At 41.1% G+C, this 26,555-nt stretch overlaps 1 protein-coding gene across 6 annotated transcripts in view; it reads right to left on the bottom strand.

The window, feature by feature from the left end:
• Nucleotides 1-3,565: 3,565 nt before the first annotated feature.
• The window catches only part of LOC111090112, a 93,217-nt gene continuing 70,227 nt past the window's right edge, over nt 3,566-26,555 (bottom strand). The window contains exons 1-4 of one of the 6 annotated variants that reach the window (XR_005354746.1): nt 16,632-16,745; nt 7,543-7,615; nt 6,752-6,958; nt 6,119-6,428 (exon numbers count right to left, since the gene is read on the bottom strand). Coding sequence is in view for 2 of the 6 variants with exons in the window: in XM_038529318.1 (XP_038385246.1) it covers nt 6,282-6,428; nt 6,752-6,958; nt 7,543-7,615 (427 nt within the window). In the remaining 4 variants the exon portion in view is untranslated. Of the gene's footprint in view, nt 3,790-6,117; nt 6,429-6,751; nt 6,959-7,542; nt 7,616-16,631; nt 16,768-26,555 lie in introns of those variants that run through there. The other 5 variants (XM_038529318.1, XR_005354745.1, XM_038529319.1 and 2 more) reach the window with 5 other exon arrangements.

Genomic DNA, 26,555 nt, shown 5'->3' with positions numbered 1-26,555 from the left:
GGAAGGAAGATGGTCTTCCATGATCTTCAAATTTGGACCTTTTAAGATAGAAATCAGATCTTGTGCTTTTCTGTTTCCATCTCCACTGGTTTCCCTTCACACTTAAAATCTAAACTCCTTACCATGGGCATGAATACCATGACTTTGTGACTCTGGGTGATCTGTTCCTGATGATCATTCTACATTGACTTTTTAACATACTCCTATGGTTATCCTCCAGGTAAGCTGGTTTTTTCCTTTTTCCTACTCTTCTTATCTCAGGATATTATACTTGGTATCCCATCTGCTTGGATCTCTCTTCTCCCAGATACTTCCATAGGCCTTTCCTTCTCATGCTTCAGACCACAACTCAAACATCACCTCCTAAGAGAGGCTTTTCCTGAACATGTTATCATCTTTGTCTCCCTTCCATCCCCCAATCTCTCTGTGTTATTTCCTTTTATTATTTATGATGATCTAGAGTAATATAATTAGTTTGCACTTTCTTATTTATGTTCTAGCTTCTGTCAAGATAACATTTTGTGAGGTAGTGGTCTAATCTGTCCTGTTCAGCATTGCATTCTTAGGTCCTAGAACAATACCTAACACACAGAAAGTATGCAATAATGGCTGTTGTTGAACAAATGTTATTGACCAAGTGGGTGAAGTTCCCAGGATACCTACAGGAGCTGTTAGTATACAGGGTCATGGAAGGGCATATCCCAAACACACAAACACATATGCACAATCATGCAGGAGGCATCATAGGTACTGATCTCAGAGTGCTGGAAGAGGGAAGACTTCCTCCATGGGGGAAGAGGCAGGGCCCTAATGTCTAAACCCAAGTCCAAAGGTTCCCAGGGGAGCAGGAAAGTCCTATGGTACTTGGCACTGTGAGGGCACAGGGCATGCCAAAGATGTGTCCTGGATCATGGTTCCTCTATGTGTTCTGCATTGTGTGGTGCCATAAAGATGAACAGGAATATAAACAGACTTGGAATGATGGCCATGAGGCTGAAACACAAAACCAGCATAGCATTTTTCTTTGCTCCGACTTTGTCTTCCAAACCATTTGCTTCCAGTGTCTGTGAAAGTGAAGATAGGCTTATGTTTTCCTTTAAAGGGTGAAATGGGGCAAAGGTCCCCTGGAGAAAAGTTGGAGGCCATAATCAGGATTGGGGTTTGGAGGATTAGGTGGAGGAGAGGAAGAAGCAATGGAGCAAGATGGTGCAGGGGGTCTATGCAGAACCAGATAGAAGAGGGTATGGAGGGGTCTTTGGGAAGAAGCAGAGTCAGCAAGATGGTGAACCGAGTGGGGACAAGGTCCAGCGTAGCAGGGAGGGAAGGCTACAGAAGGGCTGGGGCTAGTATCTAGAGAGGAGGGGGAGTTGGGGAAGGGATGGCTCTTATGGAAAGGGGGACTGGGGCACAATGGTTAATCCCCACCCACCAAACTGGAGAACACTAGCATTCCCAGTGGGAGGAAGCAGAAGACCAAAAACAAATGGGAAGCAATATACAGTCCTTTGCAAGAATGCTGAAGGCTGTCTTGTAGATGGCTTTCTGGGAGTTCACAGTCTGTGGGAGAGATACGGAGAATGGAGAATAAAAACCCAAATAAATAAACTGAATGATTTCAGAAAGGGACCAAGGGCTGTGGAGACTAACTAGGACATGGAGGGAGAGGGACCCAGGAGGGGACATTAGGTGAGATGGGAGTGAGGAAATTAGGGAAGACCTCTGTGGGGAGAAGACATCCAAGTTGAGACCTTGGATGCTGGGCCAGCCATGAGAAGATTTAGGGAAAAGAGTTCCAGGAAGGGGAACCAACAAGTGCAAAGGTCCCAAGGTCAAAAGATTTATGTGCTCCAGAAACAGAAACAAGGGCCATGTGACTCAAGTGTGAGGGGGCAGCAGAGGAGGGGAAGAGGGCAGGAGCAGGCTAGGCAGAGTCTGCACACTTGGGGGAGTGATTTGGGTTTGATCCCGAGAGCTGTGGGAATAGGGAGGGTTTAAGCCAGGTAGGGATGTAATCTGACTTGGATTGCTCAGCCGCCCTGAGTAGAATGGAGAGTGTAGGCAGGTTTCTGCTTTGTCTGTAGACAGAGCCTGGCTGTTTCATTCTTAGAGAGAATGGGGCAGCGCTTGGACCCCTGGGACCCTTGGCTATGATGGGATCAGGTCATGGAAAGGGAAGCATTCGGGACAGAGAAGTCTCCAGGAAACATCTGCCAGGAACAAGCCATGTAGGATCAGAGTATGCCTGTATCTGTGTGTGCATGTGTGTGTCTATCTCCTAAGGTGAGATGCCGCCCACAGCTTAGGCAGTACCCCCTCAGTTCCAGGAAGTATGCAAGTTGGAAGGTGTAGGGGTAGCTCAGAAACCCTGCTGTGCACAATTCTCCTCACCTTATACCAGATAAATCACTAACATAAGCTATGAAGAGCAAGAAACCCCTCCCTTGGCTGAAGGTTCCTTGGTTGGTATATGTCTTGCCCAATGGATCCTGTGGCTGGTGGTCATGTGCCTCTTGACTTGTGGGTTACCTCCCAGGGAGACCATCTACTCTCAGTGCTTCTTCTCACTCAGGGTTTATTTTTAAAATTTTTTAAAGATTTTATTTATTTATTCATGAGAGACACAGAGAGAGAGGCAGAGACACAGGCAGAGGGAGGAGAAGCAGGCTTCATACAAGGAGCCTGATGTGGGACTCGATCCCAGGAATCCGGATCATGTCCTGAGCCAAAGGCAGATGTTCAACCTGCTGAGCCACCCAGGCGTCCCTCACTCACGGTTTAATGTGCAACCCAGACCCATGCCATTGCTTGGTGGAGCATCAGAAGTTCTGAATCTCCAGAGATTCACCTAACTTCTGAAATTCTCTTGGATTGCACAGTCTGGAGTCTGCTTTGTCCGCAAAACCAGATATAAGGATAGGACGGGGAGGACAGCTGAAAACATTGCTGGGTGCATATGGCTGGAGCTTGCCTACTCTGTTTCTTGTTCTGTGAAGGAATTGGCTTTCTTCCCCAGTTATTTTTGTCCATCTTCCCCTTATTTTACCAGCAAAAATGGGTTAATTTGGGAATAACAGAGAATTGTAATTCAGGACAAGCAAGCTATGAGAAAACCATATGCAAGTCTGGAGAACAAAAGAGGGGAAAGCTCTTATACAGAGAAAAAAAGAGGAAATTTGGTGGTGGCAGGGGTGGGCCGGGGGTGGGGTGGCTGTAAAACAAAACAAAACAAAACAAACAAAAACATTCCTTTGGAGTTCTTTTTTTTTTAATTTTTTTTATTTATTTATGATAGTCACAGAGAGAGAGAGAGAGAGGCAGAGACATAGGCAGAGGGAGAAGCAGGCTCCATGCACCGGCAGCCCGACGTGGGATTCGATCCCGGGTCTCCAGGATCGCGCCCTGGGCCAAAGGCAGGCGCCAAACCGCTGCGCCACCCAGGGATCCCTGGAGTTCTTTTTTTAAAAAGATTTTATTTATGTGTTTATGAGAGACACACACAGAGAGAGGCAGAGACATAAGCAGAGGGAGAAGCAGGCTCCATGCAGGGAGCCTGATGTGGGACTCCATCCGAGGACTCCAGGATCGCCCTGGGCTGAAGGTGGCGCTAAACCGCTGAGCCACCCGGACTGCTCTGGAGTTCTAAGTACAGTGGCTTTTCATTGGTTATGTTGTGACAGTCTCTCATTGGCAGGGCTGTTGCCAGGGTGGGGGAAACTTCTTCCTCAGCCGTAATAGTCAAGTAGCGCTAAGGTAGTATCGATTTCCAAGGTACCTCTTTTCCTGTGAGGTCTGCAATTGACAACATGAGGTAGGACATGAGAGCTCCCCCTTCTGGCCTCTTGATTCCAATTTTTTTTTTTTTTTTTTTTTTTTTTTTTTTTTATGATAGTCATACAGAGAGAGAGAGAGAGGCAGAGACATAGGCAGAGGGAGAAGCAGGCTCCATGCACCGGGAGCCCGACGTGGGATTCGATCCCGGGTATCCAGGATCGCGCCCTGGGCCAAAGGCAGGCGCTAAACCGCTGCGCCACCCAGGGATCCCTCTTGATTCCATTTTAAACAGTTTCATTTTATTAATTTTCACACCATTTAAGCAAGAAGAGTTCCTTAGTTCTGGAATATAGTTCCTTTAGACTTCTTTGCATCCACAGCTCTTTGCTGCCTTTAAAAATATGCATTTTTTGTTTCTCCTCTTCCCCCCTATTATGGAAGGAGACTGTGATATTGTGATTTACAATAGGAAATATGTTGGTCTTCCATCCATTCCTGGCTCCCAAAACCCCTGGAGTTTCCTGTGATAAGAGCAATCTAGGCGTCTTTTGTTTTGTTCATAAGGTGACTTTTGGAAAGCCCTTAGGTAACCTAAGGATGGGGGCTGGTTGGAGGAGAAGCAACTCTGTGATTTGAGGGTTGGAACTTCAGTACCTGCCCCCAATCTCCAGGGAGGAGAGAGAGGCTGGAGGTTGAACCAGTCACCCAAAGCCAATGTTAAATCATAACTGTGTAATAAAGCCTCCATAAAAACCCAAAAAGCCAAGGTCAGAGAGCAGCTGGGTTGATGAACACATAGAGATTTGGGAAACGTGGCATGCTCAGAGAGGGTATGGAAGCTCCACAACCTTTCACCGTATCTTGCCCTCTACAGCTCTTCCATCTGGGTGCTCCTGAGTTTTATCCCTTTAAAATAAACTATCAATCTGGTTTATTTACTAGTAGGTAAATTGTTTCTCTGAGTTCTGTGAGCCACTCTTGCAAATTAATCAAGCCCAAAGAAGTTGTAGGAGGCTCTGATTTTTAGCCAATGTGCCAGAAGTACAAGTAACAACCTAGGCTTGCATCTGGCCTCTGGGAGAGGGGGTATTCTTGCAGGAATGAGCCCTTAACCTATGAAATCCGATTCTATCTCTGGGTAGATGGTGTCAGAAGTGAGTTGAATTGTAGGACACTCAGCTGATGTCCAAGAATTGCCTCCACACATAATTGGAATTAGTACCAGAACCCATTTAGAGAACGTTTACATTCAATTTACACATTGAACTCATCTTTTAAAAACAAACAAACCTGTGTTCTCCCTGTTTAATATCTTTAAGGACTTCACTTCATACTTAAAAATCCAATGTTCTTCCTGTGACCTTCCATGCCTTGACTTGCTTCCTGCCCATCCTCTGACCTTACTCTGTAGTACTCTGATTACTCACTCCAGCCCCACTAGTCTTCCTCTTCCTGGGACAAGCCAGGCTCCTTCCTGCCTGAGTTTTTGTACTTACTGTTCTGCTTAGAACTTTCTTCCACATGTTTCTGTAGCTCTCCTCACCTCAGGTCACAGCTCAGATATTAGGTCCCCAATGAGGGCTTTCCTGAGCCTCCCTGTCATAAGTCCTTCTTCCTGTTCTCCCAATTTTATCCTGTTTAAAAAAATTGGGGGGGACGCTTGGATGGCTCAGTGGTTGAGCGCCTGCCTTCAGCTCGGGGTGTGATCCTGAGGTCCTGGGATCGAGTCCCGCATCAGGCTTCCTGTGTGGGGCCTGATTCCCCTCTGCCTGTGTCTCTGCCTCTCTCTCTCTCTCTCTCTCTCTCTGTCTCTCATGAATAACTAAATAAAATCTTTAACAAAAAAATAAACAAATTTCGTAATGTTGTCCACCACCTAGAATTATGCTGTTCAGGAGAGTAGCTACTAACCACATGACCACATGTGGCAAATTTAATCTATATTAGTTATAATTAAGTTAAAAATTGAGTTTTTCAGTTGCATTAGCCACATCCCAAATGCTCAGAAGCCACATGTGGTGAGTAAATACCATATTGGATAGAATGGCTTATAAAACATTTCTATTTTTGCTGAAAGTTCTATTAGACAGTGCTGATCAACAACTACTTTGTTGCTTTATGTTTTACTCTTTTGTTTTCTGTGTCCTCTTAATATACTGTAGGTTTCACAGAGCAAATACCTCATCTATCTGAATCAGCATTGAATCATTAAGGTCTGAAACAGTGCCTGGCACATTATCATGGTTGCCCAATAAATGTTCTCTTAATATACGGATAAGCCCCACGGTACTCAGTGAAGTGGACTCGCAAAAGCATGTGAACACATATGCATATGAGTAGAAAGGAGATGAGCAGAAAGCGGAAGTCTCCTCAAAAATTTTATTGTTCTTAAAAATGCTAATGGAGGGGAAACTTCCTCCAGGACAGGTAGGTTATTGATGTCCAAGTTCAAAAGCTCCAGAAGGTGAAGTTCATGACTTTTTTGAGGGAGGTGAGCTTTCAATATGATCTCATACTTCATGTTTCAGGACTCCAACTATAATGGAGCTAATGATCATAATGGAGCCCACCAGGATGCTTGAGATGCTAAAGCCCAAGGCCAGTCTGGAATTTATTTGTGCTGTCCTCTGATCCCCATGAAAGTTGGCTTCTCGGGTCTGTGGGGATGAAGGCAAGCTGGTGGGAGTGTTTCCAAGGGCGGAGGGAGATAGGGAGCGACATTCCAGGGGGAGGTGGGGAGTGAAAGACCAGGAATGATGGTGTGAGGGAGGTAAGGGCAGGGTTCAGTCCCCCAGTGGAAAAAGGAAGAGGAGCAGATAAGGGGGTCCTGGGGAGGAACAAGGGCAGCTAGATGGTGAAGGAGGGAGTAAATTCTCCAGGAGGAACATGAAGAGGTCCCTGGGGAGGTATGGGGATGGGAAGGAACAGAGGAGGAATATCTGGGAACAAGGGGAGTTGGTGATAGCCAGATGGTGCCCACCTTGATGGAAAACAAGAGGGCTGGGATTGCCAGCAGAATGAAGAAGAAGAAGGAAATCATGGAGAGATACAAATAATCCTTTTCTGGAGGATTCAAGGACATCAGGATGACTGGCTGCATTGGTGTTACCATAAACGCCAGGTTCCTGGGCTCAGTCTTAGTAGCCATGGACCTTGGCCTGAAGAGGAGATGCTGGGCCAGCAGAATCTGCAGACAAGAAATGGGTCCTAAACAGAGAACATCTCAATTCCCAAGAAATGAGGATCAGCTGAACCAACCCCTCTGCCTAGAAAGGCACTGAAAACAGACTCTGCCCCAAGCCAGAACTCACTATACTTCCATGTTCCTGCATAATAGCCTTACTGGCCCTATAACACAATTTAACCCTCCTCTATGTTCTCATAATTTCTCTGTGTACCCCTCATTGCCCCCTCCATGTGTCCCTCCAACTGCTTCACTTTCTTCTTCTAAACTCTCTCCACCCCACTTCACCCACGTACACTTAAACTCACCACTCTTTTCTGATAATCCATTCACAAAAATAGTTAATGGCCCTAGAACTTACCTTGGCTTTTCAGTTCCTGAGATTGTCCAGGCAATTTGTGTCATAGGGCATGAGCTTCTCTACTGGCTGCCATTTCATTAAGATTAGGGCCTCAGGTTAGGCATGTCTCAAGTGCTCACAATCTGTTTCTGATTGGTTCAGTGTGTATAAGGGGTGTTACCTAGCCTCTCCCTTTTCTTCCTGCCCTCTTAACTCAATGAACCAGAGGACTGGGTTAGTCACTTACACCTTTTGTTGTTGTGCTCAGTTTGAACTCCTGGTTCAACGTACAGTGTGTGGGTCTCACTTCCAGATTGGACCTGAGTGCAATGGACAGATTTACTGATAAATAGTCCTACAAAGAGCCTACCATACATGAGGCCCACACTGGGCTCTGAGGACCATGTGGTGACTAAGGCAGACAAGATCACAGCTCTGGAATCCATAGCCCATGAGAGAGAGCGTTCAAATAAATAAGACTGGGACAGACACCTGGGTGGCTCAGTTGTTGAGCATCTGCCTTTGGCTCAGGTCATGATCCTGGGGTTCTGGAATCAAGCCCCACATCAGGCTCCCCATGGGGAGCCTGCTTCTTCCTCTGCCTGTATCTCTGCCTCTTTGTGTCTCTCATGAATAAATAAACAAAATCTTCTTTTTTTAAAGATTGATTTTTATTTCATTTATTTATTTAAAGATTTATTTATTTATTTATTTATGATAGACATAGAGAGAGAGAGAGAGAGGCAGAGACACAAGAGGAGGGAGAAGCAGGCTCCATGCCAGGAGCCCGACGTGGGACTCGATCCTGGGACTCCAGAATCGCACCCTGGGCCAACGGCAGGCGCTAAACCGCCAAGCCACCCAGGGATCCCCCAATAAATAAAATCTTTTAAAGTAAACAAACCGGGCAACCCAGGTGGCTCAGCGGTTTAGCGCTGCCTTCAGCCCAGGGCCTGATCCTGGAGACCTGGGATAGAGTCCCATGTCAGGCTCCCTGCATGGAGCCTGCTTCTCCCTCTGCCTGTGTCTCTGCCTCTCTTTTTCTCTCTCTCTCTCTCCCTGTGTCTATCATGAATGAATAAATAAGTAAAAATCTTTTAAAAAATAAAAAAATAAACAAACCAATTTAAGGGAGAACCAAGGGCTCCAAGGAATAACTAAAATGATAAGGAAGAGGGGATGTGTACTATTATAAAAGAAGACATATCTGTCACAAATATTTATGTAGTGAGCTACATATAAGCTACATTGTGAAAATGAAAGCAACAAACAAAAGATTTTTTAATAAAGCCATTAGAAATATAAGGAGAAATGTCTAAAACCACAACCTTAATGTGAAACCTAAATATGCCTCTTAGAAAGTTTGAAAATGGGGGATCCCTGGGTGGCTCAGTGGTTTAGCACCTGCCTTTGGCCCAGGGCGTGATCCTGGAGTCCTGAGATCGAGTCCCACATGAGGCTCCCAACATGGAGCCTGCTTCTCCCTCCTCCTGTGTCTCTGCTTCTCTCTCTCTCTCTCTCTCTCTCTCTCTCTGTCTATCATAAACAAATAAATAAATCTTAAAAAAAAGAAAATTTGAAAATGAAGTAGAAAAAGAGTGCAAGAATACAAATAGAATTTTAATAATTTAACTAGTAAGTACAATTATAGAGTTACTTAGAAAGTTACACCCTAAATAGTTACCTCACCTTCTCTAGTTATATCAAAGAAATAGTCACAAAATTCATCAAGAACCTGGCTACATATAGAAATTCCAAAATGTGGGATCCCTGGGTGGCGCAGCAGTTTGGCACCTGCGTTTGGCGCAGGGCATGATCCTGGAGACCCGGGATTGAATCCCACATCGGGCTCCCGGTGCATGGAGCCTGCTTCTCCCTCTGCCTGTGTCTCTGCCTCTCTCTCTCTCTGTGTATGACTATCATAAATAAATTTTTAAAAAATTAAAAAAAAGAAATTCCAAAATGTAGAGTTCCTTAAATAATACAAAAAAAAAAAAAATCAGAAGTAAACAAAGAGAAGACCTAGAAAAATTTCTATTTGCAAATTAAAAGACCTCATAAATTACAGTCATACCCTGGAGATATTGCAGGTTGGGTTCCAGACCACTACAATAAAGACAATATAACAATAAAGCAAGTCAAATGAATTCTTTGGTTTCCCAGAGCATATGAAAGTTATGTTCACACTATGCTGTAGTGTATTAAGTGTTCAATATAATTATGTCTGAAAAAATATAATCCAAAATTACTCTAAACAGAAAAAACTAGAAAAGTCTAACAAATTATCAAGGAAAAAGAGAGTCAACATACATTAATCCCAAGAGGATCCAGATGTTAGAATTTATCAGACAGATTTTATAATGGCTATATAACCATACTTCAAAAACTAAGGGTGAACACTCTTGAAATAAAAAGAAAGAAAGTCTATAAAAATAACCAAATAAAAATTTTAGAACTGAAAAAAGCAATAACTAAATTTTTTAAGATTTTATTTTTTTAAAGATTTTATTTATTTATTCATGAGAGACAGAGAAAGGGAGGCAGAGAGATAGAGAGAGAGAGGCAGAGACACAGGCAGAGGGAGAAGCAGGCTTCCCTAAAGGAGCCCAATATGTGACTCAATCCTGGATCCCAGGATCACACCCTGAGCTGAGGGCAGACTCTCAACCACTAAACCACCCAGGTGTCCCTAAAAGATCTTATTTATTTATTTATTATTTATTTGAGAGAGAGAGGGTGAGCAAGAGAGAATATGAGCAGGGGGGACAGGGAGGAGCACAGGGAGAAGAAGAAGCACTCTTCACTGAGCAGGGAGCTAAACACAGGGCTCAATCCCAGCACCCTGGGATCATGACCTAAGCCAAAGGCAGACACTTAACTGACTGAGCCACCTAGATGCCCCAATAACTGAAACTTAAAAAAAAAAAAGTTAATCTAGTGAGTTAATCACTAGATGAACTCAACAGAGGAAAGAATCAACAAACCTGAAGGTAATTAAATAGAAATCATCCAGTTAGGATAATAGAGGAAAAAAAGATTAAGATAAATTAACAGAGTACCAGAGACCTGTAGTACAATTTCAAAAAGTCTAACATTCATGTCATCAGTTTCAGGAGAGGAGAAAGAATGCTGCAGAAAAAAAGAAAGAAAGAAAGAAACAATAATGTCTGTACACTTTCCAAGTTCGGTGAAAGACATAAACTTATAGATTTAAAAAGCTCAATGAATACCAAATAGGATAAACCTAAAGAAATCCACACATACAAACATGATGAAAAGACTTCTGAAATACAGAAGAAAATCCTTATGAGCAGAGTTAGATATAGAATTCTTTTTTTAATAATAAATTTATTTTTTATTGGTGTTCAATTTGCCAACATACAGAATAACACCCAGTGCTCATCCCATCAGATACAGAATTCTTAAATGTAATATAAAAAACACAGTCATAAAAGGACAAATTTGAAACTGGCTGTTGTTGAAATTGAACATATTTGCTTTGCAAAAGAAAAAAAACTGAAAAGATAAGTAACATGGAGATCCTTGGGTGGCTCAGTGGTTTAGTGCCTGCCTTCGGCCCAGGGTGTGGTCCTGGAGTCCCAGGATCGTGTCCCGCATCCAGCTCCCTGCATGGAGCCTGCCTCTCCCTCTGCCTGTGTCTCATGGATAAATAAGTAAAATCTTTAAAAAAAAAAAAAAAAGATAAGTAACAGCCTTTTTTAACAGGGAAAAGCTTACAAATCAGAAATCTGAAAAAGGACGTGTGTCAGAATTACAGGGAGGAAACAAACAATCCCCTTTAAAAATGGACAAAAGATTTGAACAGATCCTTCACGAAAGAGGCTATAAGAACATCAAATAAGCACAGGAAAAAATATTCAAATCATTAGCTATCAGGGAAATGAATATTCATTTTAAAACTTTGAAGACATAGCACTATATACCTATTAGAATGCTTCAATTTAAAAAAAAGGCTATCAATATCAAGTGCTCATAAAGATATGGAGAATTGGAACCCTCATTCATTACTGATGGGAATGAAATATGGTATAGCATTCTGGAAAAACAGACTGTAAGTTTCTTATAAAGTTAAATACACATTTATCCTATGATCCAGCAACCCCCACTTCTGGGTATTTACCCTAGATAAATGAAAACATGTTTACACAAACTTTTATGAGAATATTTACAAATACTCTATTCATAATCTCCAAAAATGGAAACAATTCAAATGTCCCCTCAATGAGGGTACAAATAAACTAACTGCATAGTCCAATATGTTGAAATATTACTCAGAAATTAAGTGGAACAAATCGGTGATACATTCAACAACTTGGATACATCTCAAAGGCTGAGGAAGAGAAGCCATTCTCAAAAGGTTATATAGAAAGAGTTATGTCCATGAAATGACAGAGTAAGGAACTTCAAAATCCCATTCCTCCACGAAAGCAGTGAATAAACTAACAAAAATTGTCAAAATCCACTTTATCAGAATCAAGAGTTTACAGCAACCAGGCAAATGTTTAATCAAGAAAAAAACAACCCCACTAGTGTCAGTAAGAGAGCCTTGTGGTGTTTTAACTTATCCTGGCACCATCTCCCACTTCCCAGCTCAGTCGTAGCCTTGAAGACAATAGCCCACATTCCCAGTACAAGTTCTTAGTACCTATACTTAGATACTAGATACAGAATTCATTCTTAAAGAATCATGGTTGTCGCTTGGATCTGTCTAGTGGCCCCCTGAAAGACCAGCTCAAAAGGCTTGCTGTTATTTTCTCTGAGAACAATCCTAGGGATGGGGGAGCTACTAGAGGTGGGGGGAGGTGTCCAAGGCAAGTGAATAAGCTGTTACTACCTAAACTAGAGAGGGATAATAGCTGGAGTAAACCAAAGACCAACCAACGAGCTTTGAAGAAAAAGCTGCGGAATGAGATACTTGGGAAATAAGGGTGTAGAAAAGCTCCTACATATTCCTGGGAATCTAGAGGTCCACATGTTTGTCCAGGGCTGGATGTATGCTCAGCAAAGACCTGAGAAGACCCTCAGCTCTCACCTCTGGCTGACCTTTAGGGCTATATAAGCAGTAAGTGACGGTGAAGGCAGAGTTGTAAACTACTTCCCTGAGTGTTGAGGGCATGTACCAACACACATAGAGCTCATCTGCACAGACTGGGAGATTTCTGATTTCCTTGCCTTTGGGTATTTACAAAATATCTATCAAATAAGTAGCTGACTACTGCACTAATAGAATAGAGACTTCAGTGACCACACTCAACAAAGAATACAATTTAAAACAAATTAGTGCAGAAAAGTCACTACACAAACAACATTACAATAAGCAGCAACAACAAACCATTCTCCAAAGCGGAGAATTTGATTTCAAGATTTGTCACATTATGAAATCCAAAATAACTCTTTGTCAAGAAAAAATGATGAGGCATACAAAGAAAGCATGGCTCAAGTACACACAAAAAATAAATTAAGAGGGGCATCTGGGTGGCTCAGTTGGTTAAGTGTCTGACTCTTGGTTTCAGCTCAGGTCATGATCTCAGGGCCTTGACATTGAGCCCTGCATGGGTTTTTCCCAAGTCTGCTTGGGTTTTTCTCTCCCTCTCCTTTTATCCCCCCGCCCTCCTGTGCACATACATGTGCATACACTCTCTCCCTCTAAAATAAATAAATAAATCTTTTACACATTAATTAATTAATTAGTTAATTATTTAATATGGGGAGCCTGGGTGGCTCAGTTAAGTGTCTGACTCTTGATTTCTGCTCAGGTCATGATCTCAGGGTTGTCAGATCAAGCCCTATGCTGAGCTCCACACTCAGGGTGGAGCCTGCTTAAGATTCTTTTTCTCTCTCTGCCCTCTCCCCTGCATCATGTGAGCATGCACACATGCTCTTGATCTCTCTGAAAAACAATAATAAAGAAATTAATAGACACGTCTCTGAGGAGATTCAGACATTATATTTATCAACTAGAGATTTTTAAATCAACTATTTAAAATACACTCAAACAACTATAGGAAACCATAAGAATAAGCAACACAACACCAATGAAAAGAAATCATAAAAAGGAACCAAATAGAAATTTGGGAGTTAAAGATTACATTACCTGAAATGAAAAAATTCACTAGAAAGATTCAAGGACAGAATTGAGCAAATAGAAGAAAAAAAAATCAGTGAATGTGAAATGGATCACTTGAGATTACCTAGCTGAGGAGCAGAAAGAGAAAATTGTGAAGAAAAATAAACATAGCCTAGGACACCTGTGGGACTCCACCAAGTATATCAACATATACATAACAGGCGTCTCAGAAGGAGAGGAGAGAAAGAAAAGTGAGTGAAGAATATTTGAAGAAATAATGGCCAAAAAAATTTCTCTGATTTATTTATCTTTTTTTTTTTTGGAGAGTGAGTGGAGAGGGGAAGTCTGCTTGAGGTTCTCTCTCCCTCTCCCTCTGCTCCTCCCCCTACTCACACTCTCTAAATAAATAAATAATAATTAAAATCTTTTGAAAAAGGACATGCTTCAACTATATACTGTCTACACTGTAGTGCCAAAGACATAAATAGGTTGAAAGTGAAAGGATGGGAAAATATATTCCATGCAAATAGTAACCAAAAGAGAGTTGGAGTCACTATCCTAATACCAGAAAAAAATAGACCTTAAAACAAAAATTATTAGAGATAAAAAGAACATTATATAAGGATAACAGACAATCCATCAAGAAGATACAACAGTCATAAACATATATTCACCTAACCACAGAGTCCCAAAATACATGAGGCAAAAACAGAAGTGAAGGGAAAACAAACAGCCCAACAACAATAGTGGGGTATTTCAGCACCTCAATTTATTAATGGAAACAGAAGACCTAAACAATATGTTATATTAACTAGACCTAACAGACATTTTTAGAACATTCCACCCAATGAGAGAAGAATACATACTCTTCACAAGTGCACATGGAACATCCTCTAGGACAGATCAAATGTTAGACCAAAACAAGTCTAAATCCATATTAAAACCCTGAAATAATATAAAGTATGTTTTCCAGCTACAATAAAATGAAATTAGAAAATCAGTAAGAAAAAAAAGAAAATCAGTAAGAAAAGAAAATCTGAAAATTTTGAATATGTGGAAATTTTTTTTTAATTTTTATTTATTTATGATAGGCACACAGTGAGAGAGAGAGAGGCAGAGACATAGGCAGAGGGAGAAGCAGGCTCCATGCAGGGAGCCCGACGTGGGATTCGATCCCGGATCTCCAGGATCACGCCCTGGGCCAAAGGCAGGTGCCAAACCGCTGCGCCACCCAGGGATCCCTGAATATGTGGAAATTAAACAACACACTCCTAAACAACCAATGACTCAAAGAAGAAATCAAAGGGAAATTAGAAAGTGCTTTTAGATGAATGAAAACAAAAACACAACATACCGAAACTTAAGGCATGTGGTAAAAACAGTGCTCATGGGGAAATTTATAGCTGTAAACTCCTACATTAAAAATGAAGAAAGATCTCAAATCAGCGACCTAACTTTTCATCTTAAGCAACTATAAAAAGGAGAAAAAACTCAACCCAAAGCAAGCAAAGGGAACTAAAAACTAAAAATTGGAGTGGCAATACATGAAATAGAGAATGAACAGAAAAAATCAATGAAACCAAAAGTAGTTCTCTGAAAAGAACAAGAAAATTGGCAAGCTTTAAGGTAGATTGACCAAGAAAAAAAGAGAGAAGACTCAAAGTATTAAAATCAGAAATACTTTCAAAAGTGAGGACCATCACCACCAAACTTACAGAAATTTTTAAAAAAGAGATTATAAGAGAATACTATGAACAATTATATGCCAATAAATTAGATAACCTAAATGAAATGCACAAATTCCTGGAAAGCCATAAACTACCAAAGCTGACTCATGAATAAACAGACATTCTAAATTAACCAATAACAAGTAGAGATTAAAACAGTTTAACCAAACCAAACCAAAGGACAACAACAAAAACTTCCAACAGAGGAAATCCCAGTCCCAGAAAGCTTCACTGATGAATTCTATCAAATGTTTAAAGAATTAAAATGAATCCTTTTCAAACTCTTGCCAAAAATAGACGAGGACAGAATACTTCCCAACTTATCCTATGAGGTCAACATTACCCTGATATCAAACCATACAAAGGCATCAGGAGAAAAGAAAAACAGACCAATATCCCTTATGAATATAAATTGTATAGAACTGCAAGGGACCATGAATAACAAAAACAATCTTGAAAAAGAACAACAAGGACGCCTGGGTGGCTCAGCAGTTGAGTGTTTGCTTTTGGCTTAGGGCCTGATCCCGGTGTCCTGGGATGAGTCCCACATCAGGGCTCCCTGCATGGAGCCTGTTTCTCCCTCTGCCTGTGTCTTGGCCTCTCTCTCTGTCTCTCATGAATAAATAAATAAAATCTTAAAAAAAAAAAAAAAAAGAACAACAAAGTTGGAGAACTCTTACTTCCTGATTTGAAAGCTTTGATGAGAGCTACAGTAATCACAAAGAGTACTGCACTAGCATTAAGGATAGACATATAGATCACTGGAGGGGAACTGAGATAGAAATAAACCCAGGCATCTATGGTCAATTTTTGTGTATCAAGTCCAGGGATCCAGGGACGTCTCATCACCATGGGTCTACAGGGCCTAGAGAGCAGCAGGTTGAAGATGACCACCGTCAGGGAAAAGGTCTCAGCACAGTGGCCAGAAGAATGAACAGCAGAGACCTCAATGAATGGAGACCAGGCTGAACCAACCCTGCAGGCCAGAGGAGCACCTTTCAAGGTGGCGCCACCCCAAGGTGGGGCAGTCTGGCCCACACCAACCCATTGCCCCAGTACGTTTCCTCACTGTCCTCTAGAATGCAATTCCAGTTGCCAGATTTCCCTCCCTTCTTGATTATCCTTCCCATCCCCCACAATTCTCCCTGACACTCAAAGGCCCTCTCCCTGTCCTCCATAACACTGTTTCTGTCCCCAATGAATTTTCTCTGATCTCACTTAAATCCCATCTTCCCATAATTTGTTCTTATCGCCTTATGACCTTGACTTTTGCCACTATGACACTGTCTCCTTGTAACACCACATCACTACTCTTAATCCCCCTACATAAGCTCCCCCCATTTAACCTGCAGTATGTTCCTTATAAGCTCTCCCAGTCCCCCTATAACCCTCTCCCATTCCCCCATCAACCCCCTCTCTGTCCTCCCTTAATTTAATCCTGGTCTCCTACCGTCCCCTTCCTATATCCCCTAACCAGCTCTCTTTCCTCCTCACCCCCTCTCTGTACACACATGATCTTACCCTGATCCTTAACGTCCTCACTCTTTCTCGATAGCGATCCACTTAATCTCACCAAGTACCCCCCAGGGCCGTGCCTCCAATTCCTCAGACCTGGAAGTTGCCATGGGTGGGGGGAGGGACGTCATGGGGCGTGGCCTCTATGTCCCACAATACTACCTTTGCCCTTTATTTCCTCGGTGTGATTGGCTGCTTAAATACAAAGGGTGGTCCCATGTGTTTAGTTCAGATTTCTGTTTTGTTCCCTTGAAAATGAGGCTGTCCCCTAGGAAAACCTCTTCCGATGAATGAATTGGGTGGGGTTTTAGTTATTTATATTTATCCTCCAGCTTGAACTCCTGATTGGTTCAACGTATATAATATGTGGGTCCCACTCACGGGCAGGTATACTTGTGATTGAACCTCTGATTGGTTCTATGCATATAGAAGACGGGATTTATTAATTCATTAAACATATTTTAATTAGAAGCCTACTGTGTGTCAGGCTCTGTGCTCAGTCACCTGCGAACAAGTGGTAACCAAAGCAAACAAGGCAATAGTTCTGGAGTCAACGATTCATGGGGGAGATGGAGCATAAACAGCCAAGTAAATTAGAGGACTTCGTTATGGACCAACGACTATGGTGGTAATGGAAGGAGGGAAACGGGACAGAAGAGGGAGGAGCCATTTGAGCTGAGATGTGCAGGATGAGCCAGCCAAGAGCAGATCTGGGGGAAATGAATCGGTTCAGGCAAAGGTCCTGAGGTGGGAGTGAGGTCTGTGTGTTCCAGGAGCAGGAACAGGAGCACTGTGGTTAGAGTGGTTAGAGTCATGAGGGGAGGATGTGAGGAGTGTAGAAAGCAGATTAGGCAGAGTTTGGACATCTGAGTGGGGGTTTGGATTTGATCCTAAGAGCCACAGGAACCTCCTAGAGCATGTAAATCTGGGAGAGAGGAGATGTGATTTAGGTTGTGGAAAAGCTCTGGTTGCCCTAAGATGAATGAAAAGAGGGAGTTGGTAGGTTCCTCATTTGCCAGGAACCCCAAATGCTTACAAAGAAGAAGCTGGGTCTAGGGGTGAGCAGGGCAGGTGTCAGAGAGATGCCCGTGCTTCCAATCTTCATAGGAGTGTTCTCTGAGATAAGGCTTGACTATGGCCTGTCTGCTGTCCACCTAATTTGGGCCCCTGTCCTGCCCTTGCTCAGCCAACTTTGGTGTAGGTCCAGTCCCTCCTCAGGGAAAGCAAAGTCCTCTCAACTCTTATCCTGGGCTCTTAGAGTCACCAGGGCACACTTCTTCCCCTATCCTATAAAACCCTGTATCTCCAGCTCTACCTTCTTCCTCTGACTCACTTTACCCCAAACTAAAGCTCCCAGAAACAGTGCCTCACTTAGCTGTTGGAACCAGGGGCAAAAGGAATAAAGTACATCCTATTATATATATTTTTTCTTTTTTTTAATTTAAATTCAATTAGACAACACATAATACATACTTAGTTTCAGATGTGGTGTTCAATAACATCAGTTGCGTATAACAACCAGTGTTTATCACATCATGTGCCCTCCTTAAAGCCCATCACCAAATTACTTAATCCGCCCACTCACCACCCCCCCCCCCAGCAGCCCTCAGTTTGTTTCCTATAGTTAATAATCTCTCATGGTTTTTCTCTCTCTCTCTCTGATCTCTTCTTATTCAGAATTCCCTCCTTTACCTATGATCCTCTGCGCCTTTTCTTATATTCTACATATGAGTGAAACCATATGATACTTGTCTTTCTCTGATTGGCTTATTTCACTCAGCATAATACCCTCCAGTTCCTTCCATGTCAGTGTAAATGGTAAGTATTCATCCTTTCTGATGGCTGAACTAGTATTCCATTATATATACATATATATATTGTTTGAGCTGAGATGTGCAAGATCTTCTTTATCCATTCATCTGTTGATGGACACCTCCCTTTCCACCACCCCTTGTTCCTTTCCCAGAGTTAGGAGTCTCTCATGTTCTGTCTCCCTTTCTGATATTTCCCACTCATCTTTTCTCCTTTCCCCTTTATTCCCTTTCACTATTTTTTATATTCCCCAAATGAATGAGACCATATAATGTTTGTCTTTCTCCGATTGACTTATTTCACTCAGCATAATACCCTCCAGTTCCATCCACGTCGAAGCAAATGGTGGGTATTTGTTGTTCCTAATGGCTGAGGAATATTCCATTGTATACATAGACCACAGCTTCTTTATCCATTCATCTTTTGATGGACACCGAGGCTCCTTCCACAGTTTGGCTATTGTGGACACTGCCGCTGTAAACATCGGGGTGCAGGTGTCCCGGCGTTTCATTGCATCTGTATCTTTGGGGTAAATCCCCAGCAGTGCAATTGCTGGGTCGTAGGGCAGATCTATTTTTAATTTTTTGAGGAACCTCCACACAGTTTTCCAGAGTGGCTGCACCAGTTCACATTTGCACCGACAGTGCAAGAGGGTTCCCCTTTCTCCATATCCTCTCCAACATTTGTGGTTTCCTGCCTTGTGAATTTTCCCCATTCTCACTGGAGTGAGGTGGTATCTCATTGTGGTTTTGGTTTGTATTTCCCTGATGGCAAGTGATGCAGAGCATTTTCTCATGTGCGTGTTGGCCATGCCTATGTCTTCCTCTGTGAGATGTCTGTTCATGTCTTTTGCCCGTTTCATGATTGGATTCTTCGTTTCTTTGCTGTTGAGTTTAATAAGTTCTTTATAGATCTTGGATACTAACCCTTTATCTGATACATCATTTGCAAATATCTTCTCCCATTCTGTAGGTTGTCTTTTAGTTTTGTTGACTGTTTCTTTTGCTGTGCAAAAGCTTCTTATCTTGATGAAGTCCCAATAGTTCATTTTTGCTTTTGTTTCTCTTGCCTTCATGGATGTATCTTGAAAGAAGTTACTGTGGCCAAGTTCAAAAAGGGTGTAGATGTGTTCTCCTCTAGGATTTTGATGGAATCTTGTTTCACATTAAGATCATTCATCCATTTTGAGTTTATCTTTGTGTCTGGTGTAAGATAATGGTCTAGTTTCATTCTTCTGAATGTGGATGTCCAATTTTCCCAGCACCATTTATTGAAGAGACTGTCTTTTTTCCAGTGGATAGTATTTCCTCCTTTGTCGAATATTAGTTGACCATAAAGTTGAGGGTCCACTTCTGGATTCTCTATTCTGTTCCGTTGATCTATGTGTCTGTTTTTGTGCCAGTACCACACTGTCTTGATGACCACAGCTTTGTAGTACAACCTGAAATCTGGCATTGTGATGCTCCCAGCTGTAGTTTTCTTTTTTAATATTCCCCTGGCTATTCAGAGTCCTTTCTGATTCCACACAAATCTTAAGATGATTTGTTCCAACTCTCTGAAGAAAGTCCATGGTATTTTGATAGGGATTGCATTAAATGTGTAAATTGTCCTGGGTAACATTGACATTTTCACAATATTAATTCTTCCAATCCGTGAGCATGGAATATTTTTCCATCTCTTTGTGTCTTCCTCAATTACTTTCAGAAGTGTTAGGTTCTAGATCCTTTAGGTTATAGATCCTTTACCTCTTTGGTTAGGTTTATTCCTAGGTATCTTATGCTTTTGGGTGCAATTGTAAATGGGATTGACTCCTTAATTTCTCTTTCTTCAGTCTCATTGTTAGTGTATAGAAATGCCACTGACTTCTGGGCATTGATTTTGTATCCTGCCACGCTGCCAAATTGCTATATGAGTTCTAGCAATCTTGGGGTGGAGTCTTTTGGGCTTTCTTTCTTTTTTTTTTTTTTTCTTTTGGGCTTTCTATGTAGAGTATCATGTTGTCTGTAAAGATGGAGAGTTTGACTTCTTTGCCGATTTGAATGCCTTTTATTTCTTTTTGTTGTCTGATTGCTGAGGCTAGGACTAGAAGAAATGGACGCATTTCTGGAAAACCACAAACTACCAAAACTGGAACAAGAAGAAATAGAAAACCTGAACAGGTCAATAACCAGGGAGGAAATTGAAGCAGTCATCAAAAACCTCCCAAGACACAAAAGTCCAGGGCCAGATGGCTTCCCTGGGGAATTCTATCAAACATTTAAAGAAGAAACTGTACCTATTCTACTAAAGCTGTTCGGAAGGATAGAAAGAGATGGAATACTTCCAAACTCATTCTATGAGGCCAGCATCACCTTAATTCTAAAACCAGACAAAGACCCCACCAAAAAGGAGAATTATAGACCAATTTCCCTGATGAACATGGATGCAAAAATTCTCAGCAGGATACTAGCTAATAGGATCCAACAATACATTAAGAAGATTATTCACCATGACCAAGTGGGATCTATCCCCAGGATGCAAGGCTGGTTCAACACTCGTAAAACAATCAATGTGATTGATTATATCAGCAAGAGAAAAAACAAGAACCATATGATCCTCTCAACAGATGCAGAGAAAGCATTTGACAAAATACAGCATCCATTCCTGATCAAAACTCTTCAGAGTGTAGGGATAGAGGGAACATTCCTCAGCATCTTAAAAGCCATCTACAAAAAGCCCACAGCAAATATCATTCTCAATGGGGAAACACTGGGAGCCTTTCCCCTAAGATGAGGAACAAGACAGGGATGTCCACTCTTACCACTGCTGTTCAACATATTTTCAAAGTAACTTTCATTTATTATAAGCAAAGGGCTCAGCCTTTTATTAAGTGTAGATCTTTATATACAGACATGTTTTTTAAATTATGGAGCCTTACTAACTTTTCTACTTGTTCAGTAAATATTTCCATATAGTAAATAGCATAAATACTTGTAATCTATTTGCACCAAGATGCTCTTGATTTCAGCATAATGTATTTTGTCATGTGATCTCATATCTTTTAACAAACACTTTTAATTTTTGTACAGTGCCTTGATTTTATTTGATCTTGATGGTCACTAGGTATCCATAAATATTTTTAATGTGGTTTTTAGCATAGACATAAGTGTATATTCTTTTGTACAATTCTTTTAAAAGGCTATTATATATATATGCACTGAAGCAGCATTTTTGCATATTAAATTAAGAGTATGAGATGAGCAGGATACATATTTAGCAGAATCATGTTTTGGGAAGATAATGATTCGTATATCTTATATATATTTGCTTCATTATCATACCCTGTTTTGCACTTAACTGTCATGTCTGCTAGGCCTCCCCTGGTCTGTGAGGGTTTCTCACTTGTTTTTAATAACCTCACTAATGAGGTTAGATATTTAAGGATAATGTCCTTCAATTTGTGCTTGTCTAATATTTTTTCTCAGACTGAGATTATGGGCTATTATGATTATGTCATCCAGACATGAAATGCTCTTTCATCACATCTTACGAGGGAGTACATGATATCCACATGACTTGTCATGGATAACATTAACCTTGATCCCCCAGCCACAGTAGTGTTTGCCACTGTAAAGTTACTTTGTATTTCTCCCTCTCCATATTTGATTCTTTGGAAGCAATCACTATACACAGCCTACACACAAACAGGTCAGGGAGATATTAAGCTCTACCTCCTGGAGAGGTAAATAGCTAAACAGAAATTATTTGGAATTCTCCAAATAGGAGATTTGTCTCTTCACCAACATTAATTTATTTACTCCATTATATACGTATATAAATGTGGATTCATGGAGATTTATTACATAATTTGGTTATAATCCAGTATTACATTATTTATTTTGTTTTTCACATCGATCCAGCTTTGGCCTTTGGGAACTCTTCCAGGTTGGCTTGGTGTCCCTTTCATAGGTCCCCATCCTTTTGCTTTTTTTTTTTCCCCATCCCTTTGCTTTTTAATCACTTCCTTACTTTCTGATGCTGCAAAATACCCGAGGCTCATTTTGCATTTTCCCTGACTTAACTCTAGAGTCAGCCATTTCTCCAAGGATCCCTGGTCCCTGTTGTTGGAGAATGGTTTTTAAAAACAAAGAGCTAAACTCTTAGAGTGTGGTATGTGTGGGAAGATTTTAAACTATGTAATAAATTTCTTTACCAGATCTACAACTACTCAGATTTTTTTTCCTGTTTGATAAATTGTGAATTTCTAGGAATTGGTCACTTTTATCTAAATTTTTATACTTTTTGGCATAACATTGCTAATAACATTAAATGATTATCATCATTTTAAGCTTTGTAAGGATCTGTAATGATACTCTCTTTTCTGCTCCTGATAATGGTTTTTGAACCCTCTCTCATTTTTAAAAAAGGTTTTATTTATTTATTTTAGAGAGAGAGTGCAAGCGTGAATGGGGAGAGGGGTCAGAGGGAGAGGGAGAGAGAGAACACCAAGTAGACTCCAAGCTGAGCCCAACACAGGGCTCAATCTTACCACCACAAGATCATGACCCGAGCTGAAACCAAGATTCGGAAGTTTAATCAACTAAGCCATCCAGGTGCCCCAAACCCTCTCTCATTTTTAAGATCAGTCTTGCCAAGGTGTTTTCAATTCTGTTAACTGTTTCTAAGAACCAATGTTTGGCTTTCTTGAATCTCTTTGTACATGTATTTCCTATTTCATTTCTTCAATTATTTTCTTTGATTTTTTCCCTCTCTACCACTTTTTGCATCAATTGGCTATTTTAAAGACTATTTCCAAAATTACTTCTTGATTTTCAGCCTACCTTTCTAATGTATGCATTCACAACTGTATGTATAACTCCAAACAAGGCTTTAGTTCTACCCACAATTTTTGGTTTCTAGGTATACCTTGTTGAAGTGTAACATATATCCATAAAAGTACACAGAACCTAACTATACTGTTAGGACTTTTCACTAGTAACACACTCTTGCAACCACCACTCACAGAAACAGAAATTTCCAATATTTTAAAAGTCCTGTTCCTATCCCATCAATCATCATAGATTTGGCTCTTTCAGATTTTCATATAAAAGGAATTATAATGTATCTTTAAAAGTTTGTTCCTCCTCTTTGCTGTATAGTATTTCCTTACATATCATAATCTATCTATTCTTTACATTGTTGATATTTGTGTTGTTTCCACTTTGGAACTACTGTGGATGATGCAGTATAAGCATTGGACAATTATATTATTATATATATTATATTATATATGTAATATATTGCACCAAAAATGGGTTTTGGTGCACCTATGTATACATTCTATTACATATATATTATATGTATATTACATATTACACATATATGTGTCTGTCCCATGGATCAGCTTCCCTAGCCATGCACACATACCTACCCCACTGTGTTACAACTGTAGTTTTATAGTAAGGGTTATTAGTTGGTAAAGTAACAAGGGAATTACTGAATCATGTGGTATATATGTGTTCAATTTCTTAAAGATTTTATTTATTTATTCATGAGAGATAGAGAAGACATAACTAGAGGGAGAAGCAGGCTCCCCACAGGGAGCCTGATGTGGGACTTGATAGCTGGACCTGGGATCGGGCCCTGAGCCAAAAGCAGATGCTCAACCACTGAGCCTTACCCAGGTGTCCCTATATGTTCAGTGTTAATACATATTGACAGTTTTCCATTGATTAATTGATTAACTGTCCATTGACAGTTTTCCAGTGATTATCTCCATTTACATTTTCACCAGCAGTGAATAAAATTTAGAATTGCTCTACATCATTGCTAGAACTTGATTTTGCCAGTCTAATTTTAGCCACTCTAGTGAGTGTGTAATGACATTGTTTTTATTGCATTTTAAAATTAATATGCAGTGAAACTTTTATTAGTGCACAGCTCAGTGACTTCTTGCACTGATCTTGCACTGATTTGTGTAACTGCCATCACAATCAGGGGGTAGAACAGTTTCATCACCCCAAAACATCTCCTTCATGCTCTTCCTTTATAGTGAGACACACACACACACACCCTACCCCCTGGCTACCACTGATCTGCCACTTAAGTTTTGTCTTTATGACAGTGCTATATCCATGGACTTAAACAGTATGTAACTTTTGAGACTGTCTTCTTTTGTTTTGTTTTTGAGCACTTCGCTGTCCTTTATTAGCATCCCTGCAGAGCACCCCTTGCTATGGTGGGGTTGCAGTACCCAGGGCACCCAGGGTGGCAGACCGACACAGCCCTCACCCTATTTGTGGGGGGACAGGCTGCTCTGGCAGCAGAACTCCTGCTGGCATTTTGGGTCTCAGCTATGGAGTGCTTTGCGGACTGGCTTGTTTTCACTTAGCATAATACCTCTGAGGTTCACCCAAGTTGATGCATGTATGAATAGTTCATTCCTTTTTTAAAAAAGATTTTATTTATTTATTTGAAGGAGAGAGAGAGAGCATGAGCAAGGGTAAGGGTAGAGGGAGAGGGAAGAGCAGATTCCTGCTGAGCAGAGAGCCCAATGTGGAGCTTGATTCCAGGATCCCAGGATCATGACCTGAGCTGAAGGTAGACACTTAACCGACTGAGCCACCCAGGTGCCCCTGTTCATTCTTTCTCTTTTTTTTTTTTTTTTTTTTAGATTTTATTTAAAACTATACCCAACATGGGACTCAAACTTACAACCACAAGATCAAGAGTTATGTGCTCTACCAACTGAGCCAGCCAGGCTCCCCTATATTTTTTTTTTCTTTTTAAAAATTTATTTATTTATTTATTTATTTATTTGAGACAGAGAGAGAGAGAGAGAGGCAGAAACACAGGCAGAGGGAGAAGCAGGCTCCATGCAGGGAGCCTGATGTGGGACTCAATCCCGGGTCTCCAGGATCACACCCTGGGCTGAAGGCAGGCACTAAACCGCTGAGCCACCAGGGCTGCCCTCCCCTATATTTTCTATTGTCTATCAGCTATTACTCTTCTGCCCATTTTGTAAGTATGTTGTCTACCTTTTGGGATTATGTATGTATGTATGTATTGATATAATTCACATACCATAAAACTCACCATTGTGAAGTAGATAATTTGGTAGATTTTAGTCTATTCACAAGGTTGTGCAGCCATCAGCACTGTCTAATTCCAGAACATTTTCATCACCCCAAAAAGGAACATCATATCTATAAGTGGTTACTCCCATTTCTGCCCCTACCCCCACCACTGCCCCAGCAAATGTTAAATCTACTTTCTGTCTCTATGGATTTGTCTGTTCTGGATATTTCATGTCAATGGAATCATGCAGTATGCGGCCTTGTATGTCTCACTTCTTTCACTTAGCATGTTTTCAAGGTTCATTCTATAGCAGTACTTCATTCCTTTTTTATGGTTGAGTAATATTCCACCATATGGATAATACCACACTTTGTTCATCCATTAATGTGTTCATAAACATTTGGGTTGTTTTCACTTTTTGGCTATTATGAATAATACTGACATGAATGTTTGTTTTCATTTCTCCTGAGTATATACCTAGGACTGCAAGTGCTTGTTCATCTGATAACTCTATGTTTAACTTTTTAAGGAACTGCCAAGCTGCTTCTCCAGGGCAGTATATTAAGCATATCTTTTTATTTTGATGCTCCGATGTCCGATGTCCGGGGGCCTTGCTGGCCCTGGAAAGACTTCTCCTAGAGCTAGCTAATTCCTGGAGACAGCAAATGACTGGGAGCAGGCCTTTCATATGCAAACCAACCAATCCAGAGCCTACCTCAAACCACCTCCTTTAGTGGGCTCTCACAGGGCTCTTAATACTCCAGACCATTATCTCTACACTCGACACCCCAGGGCCAGGCATCAGATGACTAGAGACAGCCTCTATCTCCAGATCCCACTGAAATTATTCAAACAAGTCAGTCTTTAGCTTGCTTACCCTGCTTGACCATGTCTTTCCTGCCAAAACCACAAGAAAGCTTTTTGCCCATGTTTTTCCCTCACTTCCTCTGTCTCCTGGTTGACCTTGGCACTTCTGTTGCCCTGCATGATGTGACATGCCCCCTCCTCTTAGGAATTCTGGGTAATGATCTATCTTTTCTCTTTAAAAAATATTTTATTTAT

This window comes from Canis lupus, chromosome 1, assembly GCF_011100685.1.
Source record: "Canis lupus familiaris isolate Mischka breed German Shepherd chromosome 1, alternate assembly UU_Cfam_GSD_1.0, whole genome shotgun sequence".
NCBI lineage: Eukaryota > Metazoa > Chordata > Mammalia > Carnivora > Canidae > Canis > Canis lupus.
The sequence above is the reverse complement of the archived record's forward strand: the minus strand, read 5'-3'. Positions and strand labels throughout refer to the sequence as shown.